This window comes from Myotis nattereri, assembly GCF_964212035.1.
Source record: "Myotis nattereri genome assembly, chromosome: 16".
Taxonomy (NCBI): Eukaryota; Metazoa; Chordata; class Mammalia; order Chiroptera; family Vespertilionidae; genus Myotis; species Myotis nattereri.
In genome coordinates, this window is record NC_138091.1 from 5081455 (window position 1) to 5098204 (window position 16750).

Below are 16750 nucleotides of genomic sequence, written 5' to 3' on the forward strand. Positions count from 1 at the left end.
GCCTGGGACACAGATTATCAGTTGAAAATTCCCTCTGACAGTCACACAGACAGGGAAAGATAATGTGCATTGTCCTCCCTTCCTGTTTAGTTTGCAGAACCACAAGATTATTGATGACAACCTATTGGGGGCAGGCATGTTTGGTCTGACCCAGGCATAATTCCATTCCCCGCGCTCACATTCAGTGTAGAGTAGCGTGTGATCCAAGACAAATGATGACAAACAATGGGAGAAGCTAGCCCAAATCTGCGTTCACTGTGGTTGCTTGAGGAAGTAATGCTTGCATCTGTGGCAACCTTCCTGTGACCATGAGGCAATAAGTTTAGGATTAAAGATAGCAGAGCCAAGGACGAGAGGGCTTGGGTCTTTGACAACATCTCTGAGCACTGTATTGCTGTGGTGCTATCTGGATGCCACCTGGATTCTGCTCTGGCAGCTGAGGCAAGATGGAGCAGGAGTGGGAGATGACAGGGTGGGTGCCAGCCATCTGCAAGGGGTCCACAGAGGGTCCTCAGAGGGCCACAAAATGTGCCCTTCCACTTTCACCAGTTAAAGACCCACTCAGGTTTCTAGGGCTCTAACCTAATTCATCCAAATGCTCTCAATCACTGTCATAGGTTACATGGTAGATGGTTCCCCGGACCCTTTTCAGAGTGACCCTTGTACAGTTGGTATTGTTATTTCGTCTTATGCACTGTTAATTAACTTGTCCAAGGTCAACCTAAGAGTTAGGAATCTGGGTCCTCTGTTCCTGAGACCTGGAGCTTTTAATGCTAAAGCTCATGACTCCCTCCAGACTCCACCTTTTCTTCTTGTGTTTCCTCAACAATAATTGCCTGTTACCACTACTGCCACCTCCCTGGCTTCTGTGAGTCCAGTTTAAATCCCAGTGTGAGGTCCAGACTTGGGATTGATGAGGTCAGGATAACAATTTGTTTCACATAAACTTGGTGGAGAGGGGAGGTGGTCGTGTGAGTAAAAGAGCCCTGTGCTAGGTGTGGGCTGGGCTGGGGAGAGGAGGAGAGGAGGGAGGCTCTGCTGATGGCTGTCCAGGGGTGGACACGTCACGGGGAACTCAGTGGGCTGCACGGGGGGCGCAGGTACAGGTCTGTATTGGGGACCCTTTCTACTCAGGCGATTTGATTTCCTCAAGGAGGATGGGCTCTGGTAAGGAGAACCGGGAATTCCAGGCACAGAAAATTGTGGAGCTGAGCCCAGGGCCTGAAGGCTGCAGGGGATGTGGGGAGCACCCACAACAACCCGCTGGCTTCCATCCCGCTGCCTCTTCTCCCTCTGCCAACCTGCAGCCACACTGCCAGGTAATGCTCGTGTCCATCGTCACCTGCTCCGAGACCTCCCTGGACTGGGCCCTGCGCCTCCAGCAGAACCACTCACCGCTCCAGCCTAGCGGTTGACGCCTTCCCTGCAGACCTTCTTCCCTTCTCTACTCGCCCAGATATGGCTGTGCCTGCTCAAGCCTCTTGCCCCACCTTCGCCCAGCATGGCTCCCTCCCCAGGACGCCCCGTAACTCTCCCACCCTCCACCAGCTCCAAAGAAGTGCTTGGGCAAGTCCCTTGGTCCCTCTGCGGTTCCAGTTTATCATACGCGTGGTGACAGTAGTTTGTGTCCAGTGCCGTGGGAACATGGGTGTGTGTGTGTGTGTGTGTGTGTGTGTGTGTGTGTGGAGAAGCTGAGGTCAGAACTCGGCGTGCAGTCTGTGGGCTCTTCAATATTCTAACATAAAATCAAGTTTTGTTATCATAGAAGTAAAAAACCACACGGAAAATGGAGACAACAGTCCCCTACAACAATCTCACCGGCCAGGACCTCCGCTGCGATGGCTTTGGAGACTTTGCGGCCTTGTTGTTGCAGAGACAGACATTACCGTTCCCGCCCGGAGGCGGAGGGGTTTGCTGTTATTACCGCCACACGGGAATATCATCCATGCTCCACACAATCCACCTGTTTGAAGTGTATACTGAAGTATTTTTCTAGTATATTACAGAGCTGTGCAACCATCACACTTAGAATATCTTTGTCCCTCCATCCTTTAGCAGTTACCTCCATGTTTTGATTTTTGCTTAACATTGTTTTGCAAGCATCTTTACCGGTTGCCTGATAGCCTTAACCACCTTGTCTGGGGGCTGCTAGCAAAGGCTTTGGGTGAGGGGAGGGCAGGACTAGGGAAGATGGATGGGGCAGTGAGCGGAGACAGAGGGAGAGCAGAGGGAGGGGTGACGGGAGCAGGCTGCGAGGAGGGATCCACTTGGGCCTGACTTGGGGTGGAGAGAAGCCAAGCTCTGGAAGCAGAATTGGCAGCACTACCACCCTAGGAGTGCCGGGAACGGTGCAGGAGGAGGGTGTCGGCGCCCATCCTGGGTGTGGGGGGTGGGTGTGGGGGGTGGGTGGGAAGTAAGATCAATAACCGAGTGTCCGAAGGAGCGCACACAGGTTTGCAGGCGAGTTGAAAATGAGCTTGAGTTTGGACGCACTGGATGTGGGGGCCTCGGGTTCTCCAAAAGTTGTGGGTAGTGGGATGCTCGGGTCTGGCCCTCAGGGGGCGCTCGAGGCGGCAGGGGAGTTACGGTGTAAGGGCCCCGTGTGAGGCCTGGGGAGCCTGAGTGTATCCAGGGTGGGTGAGAAGGTTAGAGAGCGCCTGAAGACCACGGGCACTTTGGGGTGGGGTGGGGGGTGTGGAATGAAGGCTGTGGACCAAGTGACCCGGTGAGAGGCAGAGCTGGAGGCGCCAGGCAGAGGGGGCAAGGCCGACGCCGGGTGCAGGAGTGGGTGCGGCGCGGAGCTGCCGCCCGCAGAGCCTTCCTCGCCGTCGGAGCCGAGCGTGGGTCCCGTAGCTGCCTGCGAGTTCCGGTACCTCCGTCCCCTCACTGAGGCATCTCATCCGGGTAGCAAGGCGCGCCCTGCCTGTCCAATGGGGAACGCGGGGTTCGGGGAGGGGAGCCTCCAAAGGCTTCAGGTCCTGGACTCGCCCGCCGGCGGTGGAGTGGTTTGGGGGGCTGCCGGCGGGTGGGCGGGCGCGCGTCCCCGCAGCCCGTCTCCATCCCCCGAGCGGCGGCTCCGAGCGCCCGGTGGAGGCAGTGCGGCAGCTCGGGACACACCCACCGAGAGGGCGCATTAGGGGGAAGTGGGGAACTTGACTTTGTCAGATTCTGTCACCACGGACCGTGGCGCACCGCCGCGGCACCACGTGGGCGCAGACCGCGGTTCGGGGGAGAGGGGCGGTGCTCCGCCGAGCCCGAGACGGGCGCGCACACCGGCCAATGGGCGTCACCGCCCCTCCACGGTCCCGCCCTCTGGGTCCGGGCCCGGGGCACCCGAGACCGGCGGCTCAGACGCGGCCGGCGGACGGGCGGTCCCAGCGCTCGGGCCATGCCCGGCGGGGCGCACGCGGCTCCCCCGCGCTCGGCGCGGCGCGGGTAGCGATGTCGCCGGCCATGCCGCTGGAGGTGCAGGACGCGCTGTACGTGGCGCTCGAGCTGGCCATCGCCGCGCTGTCGGTGGCGGGCAACGTGCTGGTGTGCGCCGCGGTGGGCACGTCGAGCGCGCTGCAGACGCCCACCAACTACTTCCTGGTGTCCCTGGCGGCGGCCGACGTGGCCGTGGGGCTGTTCGCCATCCCCTTTGCCATCACCATCAGCCTGGGCTTCTGCACCGACTTCTACAGCTGCCTCTTCCTCGCCTGCTTCGTGCTGGTGCTCACGCAGAGTTCCATCTTCAGCCTCCTGGCCGTGGCCGTGGACCGGTACCTGGCCATCCTCGTCCCGCTCAGGTGAGGCGCGCGGCGGCCCCAGCCCCGTCTGAGCCCCGCCAATGCCCGGGGTTCCTGGCCTCGGGAACGGGCCAGACGGGCGCGCGGGGCGCTCCGAGCGGGTTCCCGCCCTGGAAGACAGCGGCCGCCACCGGAGACGCGTGCACGGGCTGCCCAGACCCTCTCGGTGTCCCGGGCCGGGCCCTGGAGGCCTTGCTTCCCCGGATGCGCGCATCTCCATGCGGAGATCTGTGTGGGGACAACTATCAGGGCGCCGGGGAGTGTGTTCCCGGGAGCCCGGCCTGTCGTGGAAACTCCGGGAAAGGCGCCACTTCCGCGGGCGGGTGGAGGCCCAGGGGCGGGAGGTTAGCTGATTGCACCTCCTACTTTGCGGCAAGACGCCGCCCTGTGCGTGCTGCGGGTTTGGAACCCGGGTAGTTTCCAGGGCAACTTTGAACGCTGGGTCTCCCGTGGTCAGAATGGACACTACTCACCGCCCAGCTTCAGAATGTACCTGGTGGCGCAGGAGGCCGGGCGGGGCGGGACGGTGGGGTTCCCTGGGGGGTGGGGTGCTGGCACCTGTGTCCCTCCACGCTTCCTGGTGACTCGGTCACCTCCGAATGTTTCTTAAAAGACCTCACGCGGGTGTGTGGCCTTTATCTCCGCTGCCCAGTCCCGCAGGCTCTTTCGCCCGCACTGAGAAAATGTAGGGTTCAGGGGACGGAGCCGCCGCCCGGACCGCGCCCCAGCTGCAGCTGAGCAGTGAATTCGGAGTTGAGCTCCCGAGCAGGCGTATCTGGGAGCCGCAGGGCTCATTGGGAGTATTCATGCTCAGCCTTTGGGCCCCTTTGGCATGTCTGAGTTGGGATCTCTTTGGGTTTGGGGCTGAGGCAAGAAACTGTCACAGGAGCAGGAAGGGAGGGAAGGAATTAATTTGAGTGCCAGCTCTGCGAGGCCGTTTATATTAAACTTCTACCCTTCAACTGCCAGTAATTCCAGAAGGGAGGCACTGTGACCTGCATCTGTAGGTGAGGGAGATCAGTCTTGCTTAGGAGGGTGCATTTGGAATGAGTGTCTGGGCAGGATGCACTCAGAGTGGGCGCTGTGCCCCGCGGTGCCAGCAGGCTGTGGGGCTGTGAGCAGCAGCAGTGGCTGGGATATGGGCAGAGAGCCTGCGGCTTCCAGAAGCCGATCCTGCCTGCAGTAAATGGGGCTGGAGGAGGAGTGTATTTGTGGGACTTCACGGGGCCTTCCCAGCCACCGCATGTTGAGCCTGCCCTTGTGGGTTGGTCTTGGGTCCCCGCCTGAACAGGAACCTCCCGCTCTGCCAGGCTGGGAGTCTGAGCTGCGTGTCTGGGCTTTCCCTGTGCTGCTGCCCTTGACCAGCCAGGAGGCCTCCTCGTCCCGTCCTGTGACAGCCCAGGGATCGCCAAGGTTTCGAGCAGATGGCACACTCTTCTCTCGGGTCCCTTCCTGCCTCTTGGTCCACATGTTGGTTACTTGATGGCCTTTTGGTCTGTTTGCATCCAGCAGGCGCCATCCCGAGCTGCTCACATGATGGAAGCCCCTTGGGCATGCCCCTGGCAGAGGTCCAGAGAGGCCCCGCTCAAGTTCTTGGAAGAATCCCCCGTGCCCCGCAGAGCAGGAAGTTCCATCTGCTAGCTCTTGTCCTGGTTTGTGCTGGGCGGAGACTTGAGACATGGAGTGGGTGTGTTAAGGGGAAGGACTGGCCCTGACTTCTTGCCTTTGCTAAGGGCAGAGCTAGAGGGGGCAGAGTGCTTAGCTCATCCCACCCCTGTGCCTGCTGGCCCCCCACATGCGGGTAGTGTGGGAGAGGCCCATGCAAGCAGCCCACCTCCCTGGCCCGGAAGGTAGGGCATCTGACCTGTCCCCAGCACCCACCCCACCTGTGGTGGGAGAGGTATCTGTGTTCTCTGGGCCCCTGGGGCTGCTGCCTAGGGCAGGGCTTTCTCCCTCATCAGTTTCTGCTCTTCCTGCTTCTGAGAACCATGGCCCTGTGAGGGGCTAACATGCAGATTACAGGGCCCCCCAGGCCCTACTGAATCGGCGGGGGGGGGGGGGGCAGGGGGGGCGGGCGGGCGGGGTAATCCTTGGATCAGGACCTTTAACTGGGGACTTCTGGACCAGCCATGTTTGAAACCCTCTTGGAGTCAGGAAGACACGGGCCCTCCTTCACTTTATTGACGTGGCTGGGCCCAGCTCTGACTTGGCGCCAAGGCCCACCTTCGGGGCACGGCACTGAGATGGGCTGGAGTTGGAAGTGCCCTGTTTGGGAGGCGGTGTCTCTCCTATAAAGGCAAGCGTAACGATGGCGAGGTCCAGGCAGTTGGGGCGAAACCAGCCCTTGGACGTGCCCTCGGTCTCACCTGTTCCGTGGGCTCGGAAGGCTTCTGTGCCTGAGCTCCGAGTGCGGCCTGTGCCCAGCTCAGGGCCACAGCATCACTAGCGGGGAGATGGCAGAGCAAGAGGGCAGGGGAGCGCGAGGTGGTGCTGGGCACCGATGGCGGCTTCGGCTGGACCTGGAAGGAGGAGGGTCTGCTCAGATGAGGCACTGCCCTGGGCCTTCAGAGTGAGGATGTCTACAAACAGTTAAGTCCACACGGTTCCTGATGTTCCTGGCAGAGAGTCCAGTCCAGGGGGCGCCATCGGGAGTGGGCAGGAATTGGGGGTCACCCCTGCAATGACCCCTTTTTGGTCGATCTGAATGACCACGTCTCGGATATCATCGCGAATGTCCTTTTAGCAGCTCTCGATCAGCTCCTGCTGGGTTCCCATGGGCCCCCCATCGCCTCTCGCTCCCCATGCTTTACACAGCTGCCTGAGAGAATGACTGGAAAATGCCAGACCAGTCACTCCCCTGCTTAAAGCTGTGCGCTGGCACCTGTGAAACCCCAGGGTCCACTCTGGCCTCAAGGCCCGAAGGCTCTGGCTTCCGTCGCCCATCGCACCCTCCGCACCTCACTCACCACCACAGGGCACTGGCCAGGTGCCTGCGCCAGCTCGGCTCTGCCGCCTCCCTCATTCCCCACCCAGAGGCTTCCCCGCCGCTGCCTCCACCCTTAATCCACGTCTTGGCCAGGCTGTGGTCCCTTTCAGCCGGAGTGTGAGCTCTGAGGGAGGGCACGATGCCAGGCATGGGGTAGGGACCCACATTTTGGATGAACTCATGCGTGACTGGGTGAAGAGGGTGTTGTGGTGTGTCATGCCTCGGGGGACAGTGTGGGGAGAAGATGCAAAACAGACTTGGGGAGGGAGGGCCCAAGATGGCAGATCTAGGAACAGGGGGGTGTTAGGATGACCCAATGCGTCCAATAAGGGAAGAAAAGAGGGGAGCCCTCACAGGCCTGCAGAGAGCGGGGCAGAGAGGCTGCAGAAGGCCAGCAGGCCTCAGCGCTGCAGGTCCTGGCAGCCCATGTTCTGCTCTGGGGGGCCCTGCTCTGGGGGGGCCTTGCTCGCTGGGCCATCCTGGCTCTCAGGGCTGGAGAGAAAGTCCCGGGGACCGGGAGGAGGGAGGAGCTTGCCTCTGTGTTATTTGCCCCCGTTGGTGTGTACAGGCCTTTCAGCCCCACCTGCCAGCTGGCGCACCCAGGGAACCAGCAGCAGGTGCTGCCTGGCTGGCCGAGCCCATGTCTGTGGTGCGGAAGGGAACCCCTGCAGGCCAGGAGCCGCGGGGCGGGGAGGAGATGGAGGTGGAGCCTGTGAGCGCCCTCGCTCCCCGGGAGGCTGTGGAAGGCGGCCCACCCACCGTGCCTGCCCAGGGCCCTGACCCGCTGCTCTGCCGACCCAGCGCTGCCCACACTGCTCTGTGCTTGGAAGGGCGGCCAGCCGGCCTCGCAGCACCGGCAGGGGGAGCGGGCCTGGGCCTCAGGGGGTCCCCTCCACGTTCTGGGGAGTAAGCGTGTGTAAAGGACAGAAGTTCACACTTTCATGTAACACACGCTCCGCAGGGCCGCCTCTGCCGGGCCTCCTGCCTGTGGGCGCGCCCTGCCTGGCATCAAAGCCCCGGTTGTGACCTGTCAGCGTGTGATCCCAGCTGCGGGGACGGGCACGAGGAGCTCTCCTCGCTGCTCTGGACATTGGAGCTGTTAACATCGTGACCTGCAGCCACTCTTCTGAAGCCTTTTCTGTGCCAGGAGCCCCGTGCGTCATCTCATTTGGCCTCTCGGCCAGCCTTCTGGGGGCAGGTACTTCCCTATTGCTCACAGAGCAGGAAGCCGGCTCGCGGAGTGAGGGTCAGCCCAGGTCACAGGCCGGCAGCGCTGGCTCCAAGCGCCGGGCGGCTGAAACACCCAGTAATGAGTGGCCCCTCTGGGTGTGGGGAGTGAGCAGCAAACTATGATGGGGACCCTTTAACTATTACCCAGGACAGAGGAGACTGTAGTAATGTGACCAAATGAGGGAAGAAGGCTGCGCCTGGGCCAGTGGGCATGAGGCGGCAGAGCCTGGCTAACCTGGCAGGGACCCAAGTGGGGTCTCTCCTGCCTCTTTCCTCAGACAGAGCTGGTCTCGGGGAGCTGGTCTCGGGGAGCTGGTCTCGGGGAGCTGGTCTGGGGAGCTGGTCTCCGAGAGCTGGTCTTGGGGAGCTGGTCTTCGTGCACTGGTCTCAGGGAGCAGGTCTCGGGGAGCTGGTCTTGGGGTGCTGGTCTCAGGAGCTGGTCTCCGGGAGCTGGTCTTGAGGAGCAGTTTTCGGGGAGCTGGTCTCAGGGAGGTGGTCTCGGGGAGCAGGTCTCTGGGCGCTGGTCTCGGGTGCTGGTCTCAGAAGCTGATCTCAGGAGCTGGTCTCCGAGAGCTGGTCTTGGGGAGCAGTTCTTGGGGAGCTGGTCTCAGGAGCTGGTCTCTGGGAGCTGGTCTTGGGGTGCTAGTCTCGGGGAGCAGTTCTTGGGGAGCTGGTCTCCTGGAGGTGGTCTCGGGGCGCTGGTCTCGGGTGCTGGTCTGGGGGAGCAGGTCTAGGGGAGCTGGTTTCGGGGAGCTGGTTTCGGGTGCTGATCTGGGGGAGCAGGTCTAGGGGAGCTGGTCTCGGGGAGCAGTTCTTGGGGAGCTGGTCTCCTGGAGGTGGTCTCGGGGCGCTGGTCTCGGGTGCTGGTCTGGGGGAGCAGGTCTAGGGGAGCTGGTTTCGGGGAGCTGGTCTCGGGTGCTGATCTGGGGGAGCAGGTCTAGGGGAGCTGGTCTCGGGGAGCAGTTCTTGGGGAGCTGGTCTCCTGGAGGTGGTCTTGGGGCGCTGGTCTCGGGTGCTGGTCTGGGGGAGCAGGTCTAGGGGAGCTGGTCTCGGGGAGCTGGTCTTGGGTGTTGGTCTGGGGGAGCAGGTAAGGGCTTCTCGCCTCAGGGCATCAGTAGGCTGCGCTTGGCCCCTGAGGCTAACAGGCTGCAGGAACTTAATGGCAACTAGGAAGTGTCCCTTCTTTATGGAATTGAAGCTGCGAACAGACGTCACAGGCTCCGGGGTGGGGCTGAGGGCTGATGCTGGGTGAGGTGAACCGGAGGAAGGGGCATTAGAGCTGAGGTGGGGCATGTGCACAGAGCAGTGCGTTGGTGGGGGGAGGGGTTGAGGGCTGAGAGCAGGCAGATCGAGGGGGCCAGACGCTGGCTGAGGAGTTTGGGTGTTGTCCTCAGGGCACTGGTAAGTCCATGAAGGAGGGTTTGTTTTAATTAATTTATTTTATAATCTTCACTGGAGAATGTTTTTATTGCTTGAGGGACAGAGAGAGATCGACCGTCTCCTGTACATGACCTGACCAGGGAATCAAACCTGCAACCTTTTGGTGCATTGGACGACGCCCAGCCAACCGAGCCACCCGGCGCCAGGGCTGGTTTAAAAAATACATATATTATTGTTTTTGTTTTGACAGAAATCAAACAGTCTGCACAGAAGTAAATATTCAAAAGTACAGAAGGGCGCCAAAGGGAAAGGGGAAGTGTCCCAGCTCTTGCCCTCGCCAGCCCCTCTGCCCGGCATGTTGAAAAGAAATTGAACCCAGAGGAAAGGCCAACTGCGAGAGCAGTCACCAATCTCCGACCTCTGGTTTCCCAGCCGGCCTGGCAAAGGCACCGCTGCCTGGCTGGTGGCTCAGTGGTTAGGACGCCGGCCCGCAAACCGCAGGCATTGCTCTGGAAGTCGGAGTGCATGCAGCAGGTTCCTATTTGTGGTGGGTTTTTGGCCTATGTCCCGATCACTATTCTGCGTGTGCTCTGAGATTTCACACGGACTCCCAGCTTCCCTCCCTCATCGGGGTGGCTCTGCCCAGTGGACTTTTCCAGTCTGAATACTTTTCCGGTCTGTCTTAGGCTCTGAAATTTAAAAAAAATAAAATTTTCTTGATTATTTCCTTATTTCCATTTTCTCTATTGTTTCCTCCTGGGGTTCTTTTTAAAAAAATATATTTTATTGATTTTTTTACAGAGAGAAAGGGAGAGGGATAGAGTTAGAAACATCCCAAGGTACATGCCCTTGACCGGAATTGAACCTGGGACCCTTGAATCCGCAGGCTGACGCTCTATCCACTGAGCCAAGCCGGTTAGGGCCCTCCTGGGATTCTTAATAGATAGGTGGATATTTCCCTTCCTTGACTGATTTCATGTTTGTCTCTTAAATGTTTTCTAATATGTAACTTTCTAATACTTTAGCTTGTCACTCTTCTCTGGAAAAGTTTGATATTTTTCCCCTCTAGTTTTTCTATTTTTTAGAACCCTCCCCTCACCCCATCTTCCATCCCTGGGTGCCACCCTCCATCACTGAGTGCCCAGCTTCAGCTTTGGGAGGGCGGGCGGTGGGAACAAGCGCCCCGCTCATGGGAGAGGGGGGCCACTGGGGGCGGCTGAGGCAGCCCACAGGCTGGCCCACGGCAGGCGCTCCCCTCCTCGTCTCACTTTCGGGCTGCAGCCTGGCCGCTGTGGACGGCACCTCTCTTCCTGCCGCCCTTGCTTCTGGTTTAGGGCGTCGTGTCCCATCCTGATGGCCCTGTCTGCCTTCTGGTTTCTAGAAACTCATTAAACTCTCGGCTTTGCTGATGTCACCTTCCATTTCCATTTTAGGGTGGTTATGAATTTATTTCCTTTTGTGTTTTCTACTGTCATTTTAATGTGACTTTCTGAGACGTGCCAATTAGGTGGAACCTGGCAGGCCGATGTAGGATTTTAATCAGGAGTTTGATGTGGTCCGGTTTGCATTACAAGACAGTCATTCTGGTGGACAGGAGGGGTTGGAGGGGACAAGATTACGCAGGCTGGCCGTTTTCTTCCAGGGGAGGGAAGAAAGCATGGCCAGGCAGAGGCTGTGGAGATGGAGGCCGAGTATAGAGATATTTGAGACGTAAAGTCTGATCCCCTACACCCGGGAAGGCTGGTATTTGGAGCAGAGGGGCCACAGGTAAAGCCACACAGCCAAGAGACCAGGACGAAAGGATCCTGAAAACCAAGGCAGGCCCTGGAACCCCAATCGGTGGACAAGGACTAGAGACATGGCGGGTGGGCCTGCGGCGTGCGGTCTGCAGTGCCTGGCAGCCTGCGGGTGGGCGTGCATTGTGTGGACACTAAGTGCGTTGTGTGCCTGGCTGGAAGGCGGGTCACAGCAGCAGGACAAGAGGACTTGCTGGCTTGGTTGGGTGTCGGGCAGGAGGGAGAAGAAAGAGACCAGGGTGACTCCAGCTTGGGGGGCAGCTGGGTGTTGCCCCCAAAGACGAGGGGAGCTTTGGTAAGAGTTTCACAGGGTGTTTTTAAGGAACTTGCAGGTCGAGCGATACCGTAATGGTTGAGCTGTGCAGCAGGTGGTGGAGTGTGGGGGTTTGAGGCCGGTCAGTCCTCCTGCCTGGCTCCGGACCCAGGTCCTCCACCTGTGGGGAGCCCCGCACTGTCCATTACTCGGGCCTGCTGAGCGGCTCTTTCCCGTAGCCACTTAAACACATTTACTAGTCAGCTCCTTAGGCCTCTCTCAGCTGCACCATCTCCGGTTTGCGGCCCGTTTTGCTTCCACCACCCACAAACTTCCGAAAGGAGCTTTCAGTACCTGCTTCTCAACTTCAGTGCTGATGGCAACGCCACTGCCACACCTGCCTTTAAGAGAGAGAAGGTAGAGAACAACAAAGCTGTGCTGACGCTCAGAACTGATCCTGTCGTTGCGCTTCTTACGCCCGCCTTCCAGCGCTTCTCTCTGCCTCTCCCGGGCCCAGGAAGCCAGGTCTCTGCCCCACGCTGTCCTCTCGCCCATTCGGTTCAGAACAGCGTCCCTCTGCAGTGAGCACCTGACTGAACCCCTTCCTTTCCCAGTGTTCCCAGGCCTTAGGAGAGGGCCCCAGCTCCACTGGCTCTCGGCCCTTCTCCCGACTCATCCTGCCCCCCTCTCTCCTTTGCTTCTCTGCTCCGGCTTCTCAGGGCACCTCTAAATTCCTGGATCTCCCTGAGGTCAGGCATTTGCACGCCCTATTCTCGCTGCCCGGAATGTTTTTCACCTGCTGACTCTTCCCGATTTTCACTGCACTGTTGCTGGGAGGCAGCAGGGTTCCTGCGCAGCTCTCTGCATACTCACAGCTGTTTTCTTAATAGCACGAGTGTGAGGTGTTCAGAGCTGGCAGTGTGTGTGGTGTCTGTGTGTGAGGGGTGCATGTGTGTACTGTTGGAGATTAGATATGGATGCGTGAGCTTGTTGCCTGGACATGAGAAGCCTGCGGAGCCCGAAGGAGACAGAGGAGAGGTAGGAGGAACTGAAGAGGCAGGAGGACAGGAGACTGGCTCGCCAGGACCGATAGGTAGGTTCCGCAGGGGGAGGTCGCAGCCTTGCAGAGGATGAAATAGCTCCCAAATGTGGCATTTTCAAGAATCATTAGTAACTCAGTTTTAATAGCAAGGACATCTTTTAAAATTACAAAACAAATGCAGTATATGTGTGTGTACACAGAAGCATATACACTCATTGCATTTTATAAATGTCCCTATTAAAATACAAACACACACACACATATATACATACACATGTTTGTATCCATTTGACTAATCTAATGCGTCTGTGGTTTCAGAAAGGATGAGTCGTTCTGAAGTAGTGTTTCCCCCCACAACTTCCAAGTTGTAAAACTAGCATAATGAATACTCGGATTCTCACTTAAATATACACATTGTGCATATTTTGCTCTGTTTGCTTTCTCTCTCACACACACACTCACGCTATACTTAGGACAGCCAGTCTGTGGTCAGATGTCCCCAATGATCCCAATCATGTTTATACTTTTTTAAAAAATCCAGGTTCCAGTAAAAAAAAAAAAAAGTCATGTGTGCATTTAATTCCTTTAGTTTCCTTTCACCTGGAATAGTTCCTCAGTCTTTTTTCTATCTTTCAAGACACTGGCATTTTGGGGGAGTCCAGGTTGTTTTACAGGGAGCCCCTTAATTTGGGTCAGGTTGTTTCCTTGTGATTGGATTCGCCGTTTACCCTTGTGTCCGTATCAGTGCATCACGTCAGGGCCGTGCCGCCTGCCCGCTGTGGGCTGGCACATCTGCCCAGCGAAGGCTGCCAGCTGTCACTGCGCAGGCACGTGCCCCGCTGACCGTGCTGCCTGAGGCAGTCATTGCCGTGGACGCGGTGGTTTTCTTTTTCCTCATCCCTCCCACCCTCATCAGCTGGCATCCTCTAAAGAAGAGGCTCGCCTTTCCCCCGCTCTTCCTTAAACCACATTGTAAGTGTCAGTGTGGGCTTTGGGGCCTTGGTTTTACCCAGTGTGTTCTAACCCACTCCCGTTACTCCTCTTGGTGCCCACAGGGGGCCCCTGGGAGCCATTGGAGCGCGCCCCTGCCGGAGGGTTCCCGGCCGTTTCCATCGCTTCCTCACTCTCTGGCACAGAAGCTGTTTTCGGGGGGCAGCCTGCGCCTCTCAGTGGAGAGGGTGTTCAGAGGCCGCGGTCGCTCCACTCTGCGGGAGCAGCTCCCCTCCAGCAGGGAGGAGAGGCTCTCTGTAACCCCAGTCGGACGCTGGCTCGCGGTGGAATGCCATGTAATCAGTGGGTAGGGGTGACAGGGTTAAGCAGAGCATCATTTGACAACCATCACACTAAGAACTGGCTTAGGCAGGAACGGGCAATAGGTGTTGTGAAAAGCAAGGTATTTAGAGAGTCTCAACGTATCTACCACGAGATCTCTACTCATTACAGAGGGGAAACTGGTTCCCGGGGAGAACCCGCAGACACCATGATAACCAGGTGATCAGTTAGCATCCCCGTGGTGGCATGTCGGTGTCTTCCTCCGGCGGCTGTGCCTGGGGAGGCCGATGCTTTCGCCGAAGCATGTGCTTCGGCCGCAGCCATGGGAGGTCCCTTTCCTCCTCTGGCCTGGTGTCAGGCAGTGCCCTTCCTCTCATGGCTCTTATTCCACAGGAAGGAGGTTGGAGTCTGGAGCCAGCAGCCTTGGGCTGTCCCTGAGTCCCTCCCGACATATGAGACCAAAACATGGGACTCAACAAAAAACCACCTCAAAGGGGAACTCGGGGAGACCTCGTCCTGGCCCCACCTCAGTCCCAGGGGGCTGCGTCACCGTCAGAGCGCTCTAGACCAGCGGTCTCCAGCCTTTGGGACCCTGCGGACCACCGGCTGGCGACCGCCTAGACTGTCGCCTGTTGGCAGGGAGCTGGAGGGGGCGCCGCCTGCACTCCTCACCCATTGCTATTGGGTGACTGTGAGCGACAAATGGCATCTCTTCCAGCCACCGTTCCATGTGGCAGTGGGCTCAGCCCAGGCCCAACGGGGTCTACCCTGCACTCACACGTTGGAGCGTGTTGGAGCAGGTGAGGCCCTCTCAGGAGCCCGAGCGGCTGCGGGTCCTGCCTCCTCGAGTGACAGCCTGGGACCCCGGGGGCTGTCTGGTGGGCAGGCGGGCGCTGTCCTTCCTGGGAGTGACAGCCTGGGACCCCAGGGGCTGTCTGGTGGGCAGGCGGGCGCTGTCCTTCCTGGGAGTGACAGCCTGGGACCCCGGAGGCTGTCTGGTGGGCAGGCGGGCGCTGTCCTTCCTGGGAGTGACAGCCTGGGACCCCGGGGGCTGTCTGGTGGGCAGGCGGGCGCTGTCCTTCCTGGGAGTGACAGCCTGGGACCCCGGAGGCTGTCTGGTGGGCAGGCGGGCGCTGTCCTTCCTGGGAGTGACAGCCTGGGACCCCGGAGGCTGTCTGGTGGGCAGGCGGGCGCTGTCCTTCCTGGGAGTGACAGCCTGGGACCCCGGGGGCTGTCTGGTGGGCAGGCGGGCGCTGTCCTTCCTGGGAGTGACAGCCTGGGACCCCGGAGGCTGTCTGGTGGGCAGGCGGGCGCTGTCCTTCCTGGGAGTGACAGCCTGGGACCCCGGAGGCTGTCTGGTGGGCAGGCGGGCGCTGTCCTTCCTGGGAGTGACAGCCTGGGGCCCCGGGGGCCGTCTGGTGGGCAGGCGGGCACTGTCCTTCCTGGGAGTGACAGCCTGGGACCCCGGGGGCTGTCTGGTGGGCAGGCGGGCGCTGTCCTTCCTGGGAGTGACAACCTGGGACCCCGGGGGCTGTCTGGTGGGCAGGCGGGCGCTGTCCTTCCTGGGAGTGACAACCTGGGACCCCGGGGGCTGTCTGGTGGGCAGGCGGGCACTGTCCTTCCTGGGAGTGACAGCCTGGGACCCCGGGGGCCGTCTGGTGGGCAGGCGGGCACTGTCCTTCCTGGGAGTGACAGCCTGGGACCCCGGGGGCTGTCTGGTGGGCAGGCAGGTGCTGTCCTTCCCTCAGGCTGCCCCGAGCTGTGGCCTCTCAGTTACCACAAATAGTAAATGAGAGACCTTCCCACTCCCAGACCCAAACAGGATCCACACTTTGTGCACGAATGGTTTTATTTGTTCCTTCATGTTTGATAGGATTCATTAGTGAAGTCATGTGAGCCTTAAGTTTTCTGTGGGGGAAGGTTCTTGGTTGTGAATTCGGTTTCTTTACTAGATACAGCGCTGTTCACATTTTCTGTTGCTTCTTTTGGTTCCAAAGAAACCTGAAAAATGGAAAGCAACTACTGATAGAAAAACTTCCCTCTTACACAGACTCCTCGTCTGGACTAGAAGCTGAAGCACAAGACACGCACACGCACGCACACATGCACACAGGCCTCGTTTTGTTCAGAGCCACCAAGCGGGTGTTAAACACGCACGTGTGGCTGAGAAGCCCGAGTTCTGTTCCCTCCTCAGACATCCCGGCTTGTCTCTCGCCAGGCCGCAGTGTGCGTGCTGGGTGCAGCGGCGGTTGTCTAACAGATCAGGCCTGTGCGGCAGCGTGCAGGTCCGGGGGAGGAGCGGGGGAGTGCAGGCTCCGGGGAGGTGTGCGGGGAACCTGTGCGGGGAGCCGGGGCGCCGTGCAGCATGGGCGTGTCAGGACCGGCTGGCCGGCTTCTGCGGGTCTGTAAGCGACGCTGTGCGTGTGTGACAGACACACTGCAGACACTGCTGAGGTTCATCTGGGGTTCTGCCCGCAGAAAGAGCTGGAATGGTGGGAGGGGCTTTACAGTCTTCAGCAGGAAGGGACGGCTGAGCAGCAGGAGCCTCTGGGCACTCCAGACCCAGGAGGCGAAGACATTGCTCTCTCTGGGCCTCACTCCTCAGGACGCCGATCCCAGCCGCCCTGCTCAGGACAGGCCACACTGCCCGCTGTGCCCAACGTCCTGACGGGCCCTTGGCTCAGAATTCCTCTCATCTGCTTGCCTTGGCACCTGTCAGCCTGGCGCTAATTGCAGTTTGCCATTAGACTTTCTGGGGGCACACTCCCTGTGGCAGCCTGCCCCTGGCCCCGCCTCCTGCCGCCTGGATGGTCCAAGGTATTTTATTAGTGCTCAAGTCACAAAATTTGGTAGGATTTGTGTGGTCTATCCTAACCCCACTTTCACACAAGTCCTGCTATTCGTGTGCAATTTTAGAGAAGATGAGGTTTTCTAAGAATACACATGGCTTTAAGCAGAAGTGTTTGTGGTGCAGAGCAATGCCGCGTGTGAGCGCGACAGAAC

The 16750-nt window shown here is 59.2% G+C and overlaps 1 protein-coding gene across 1 annotated transcript in view; it reads left to right on the plus strand.

The window, feature by feature from the left end:
• Window positions 1–3359: 3359 nt before the first annotated feature.
• The window catches only part of ADORA2B (adenosine A2b receptor), a 30393-nt gene continuing 17002 nt past the window's right edge, over window positions 3360–16750 (plus strand). Inside the window, exon 1 of the mRNA XM_081110793.1 lies at window positions 3360–3788. Within this exon, the coding sequence (XP_080966919.1) occupies window positions 3442–3788 (347 nt within the window). The 5' untranslated portion in view covers window positions 3360–3441. The remainder of the gene's footprint in view (window positions 3789–16750) is intronic.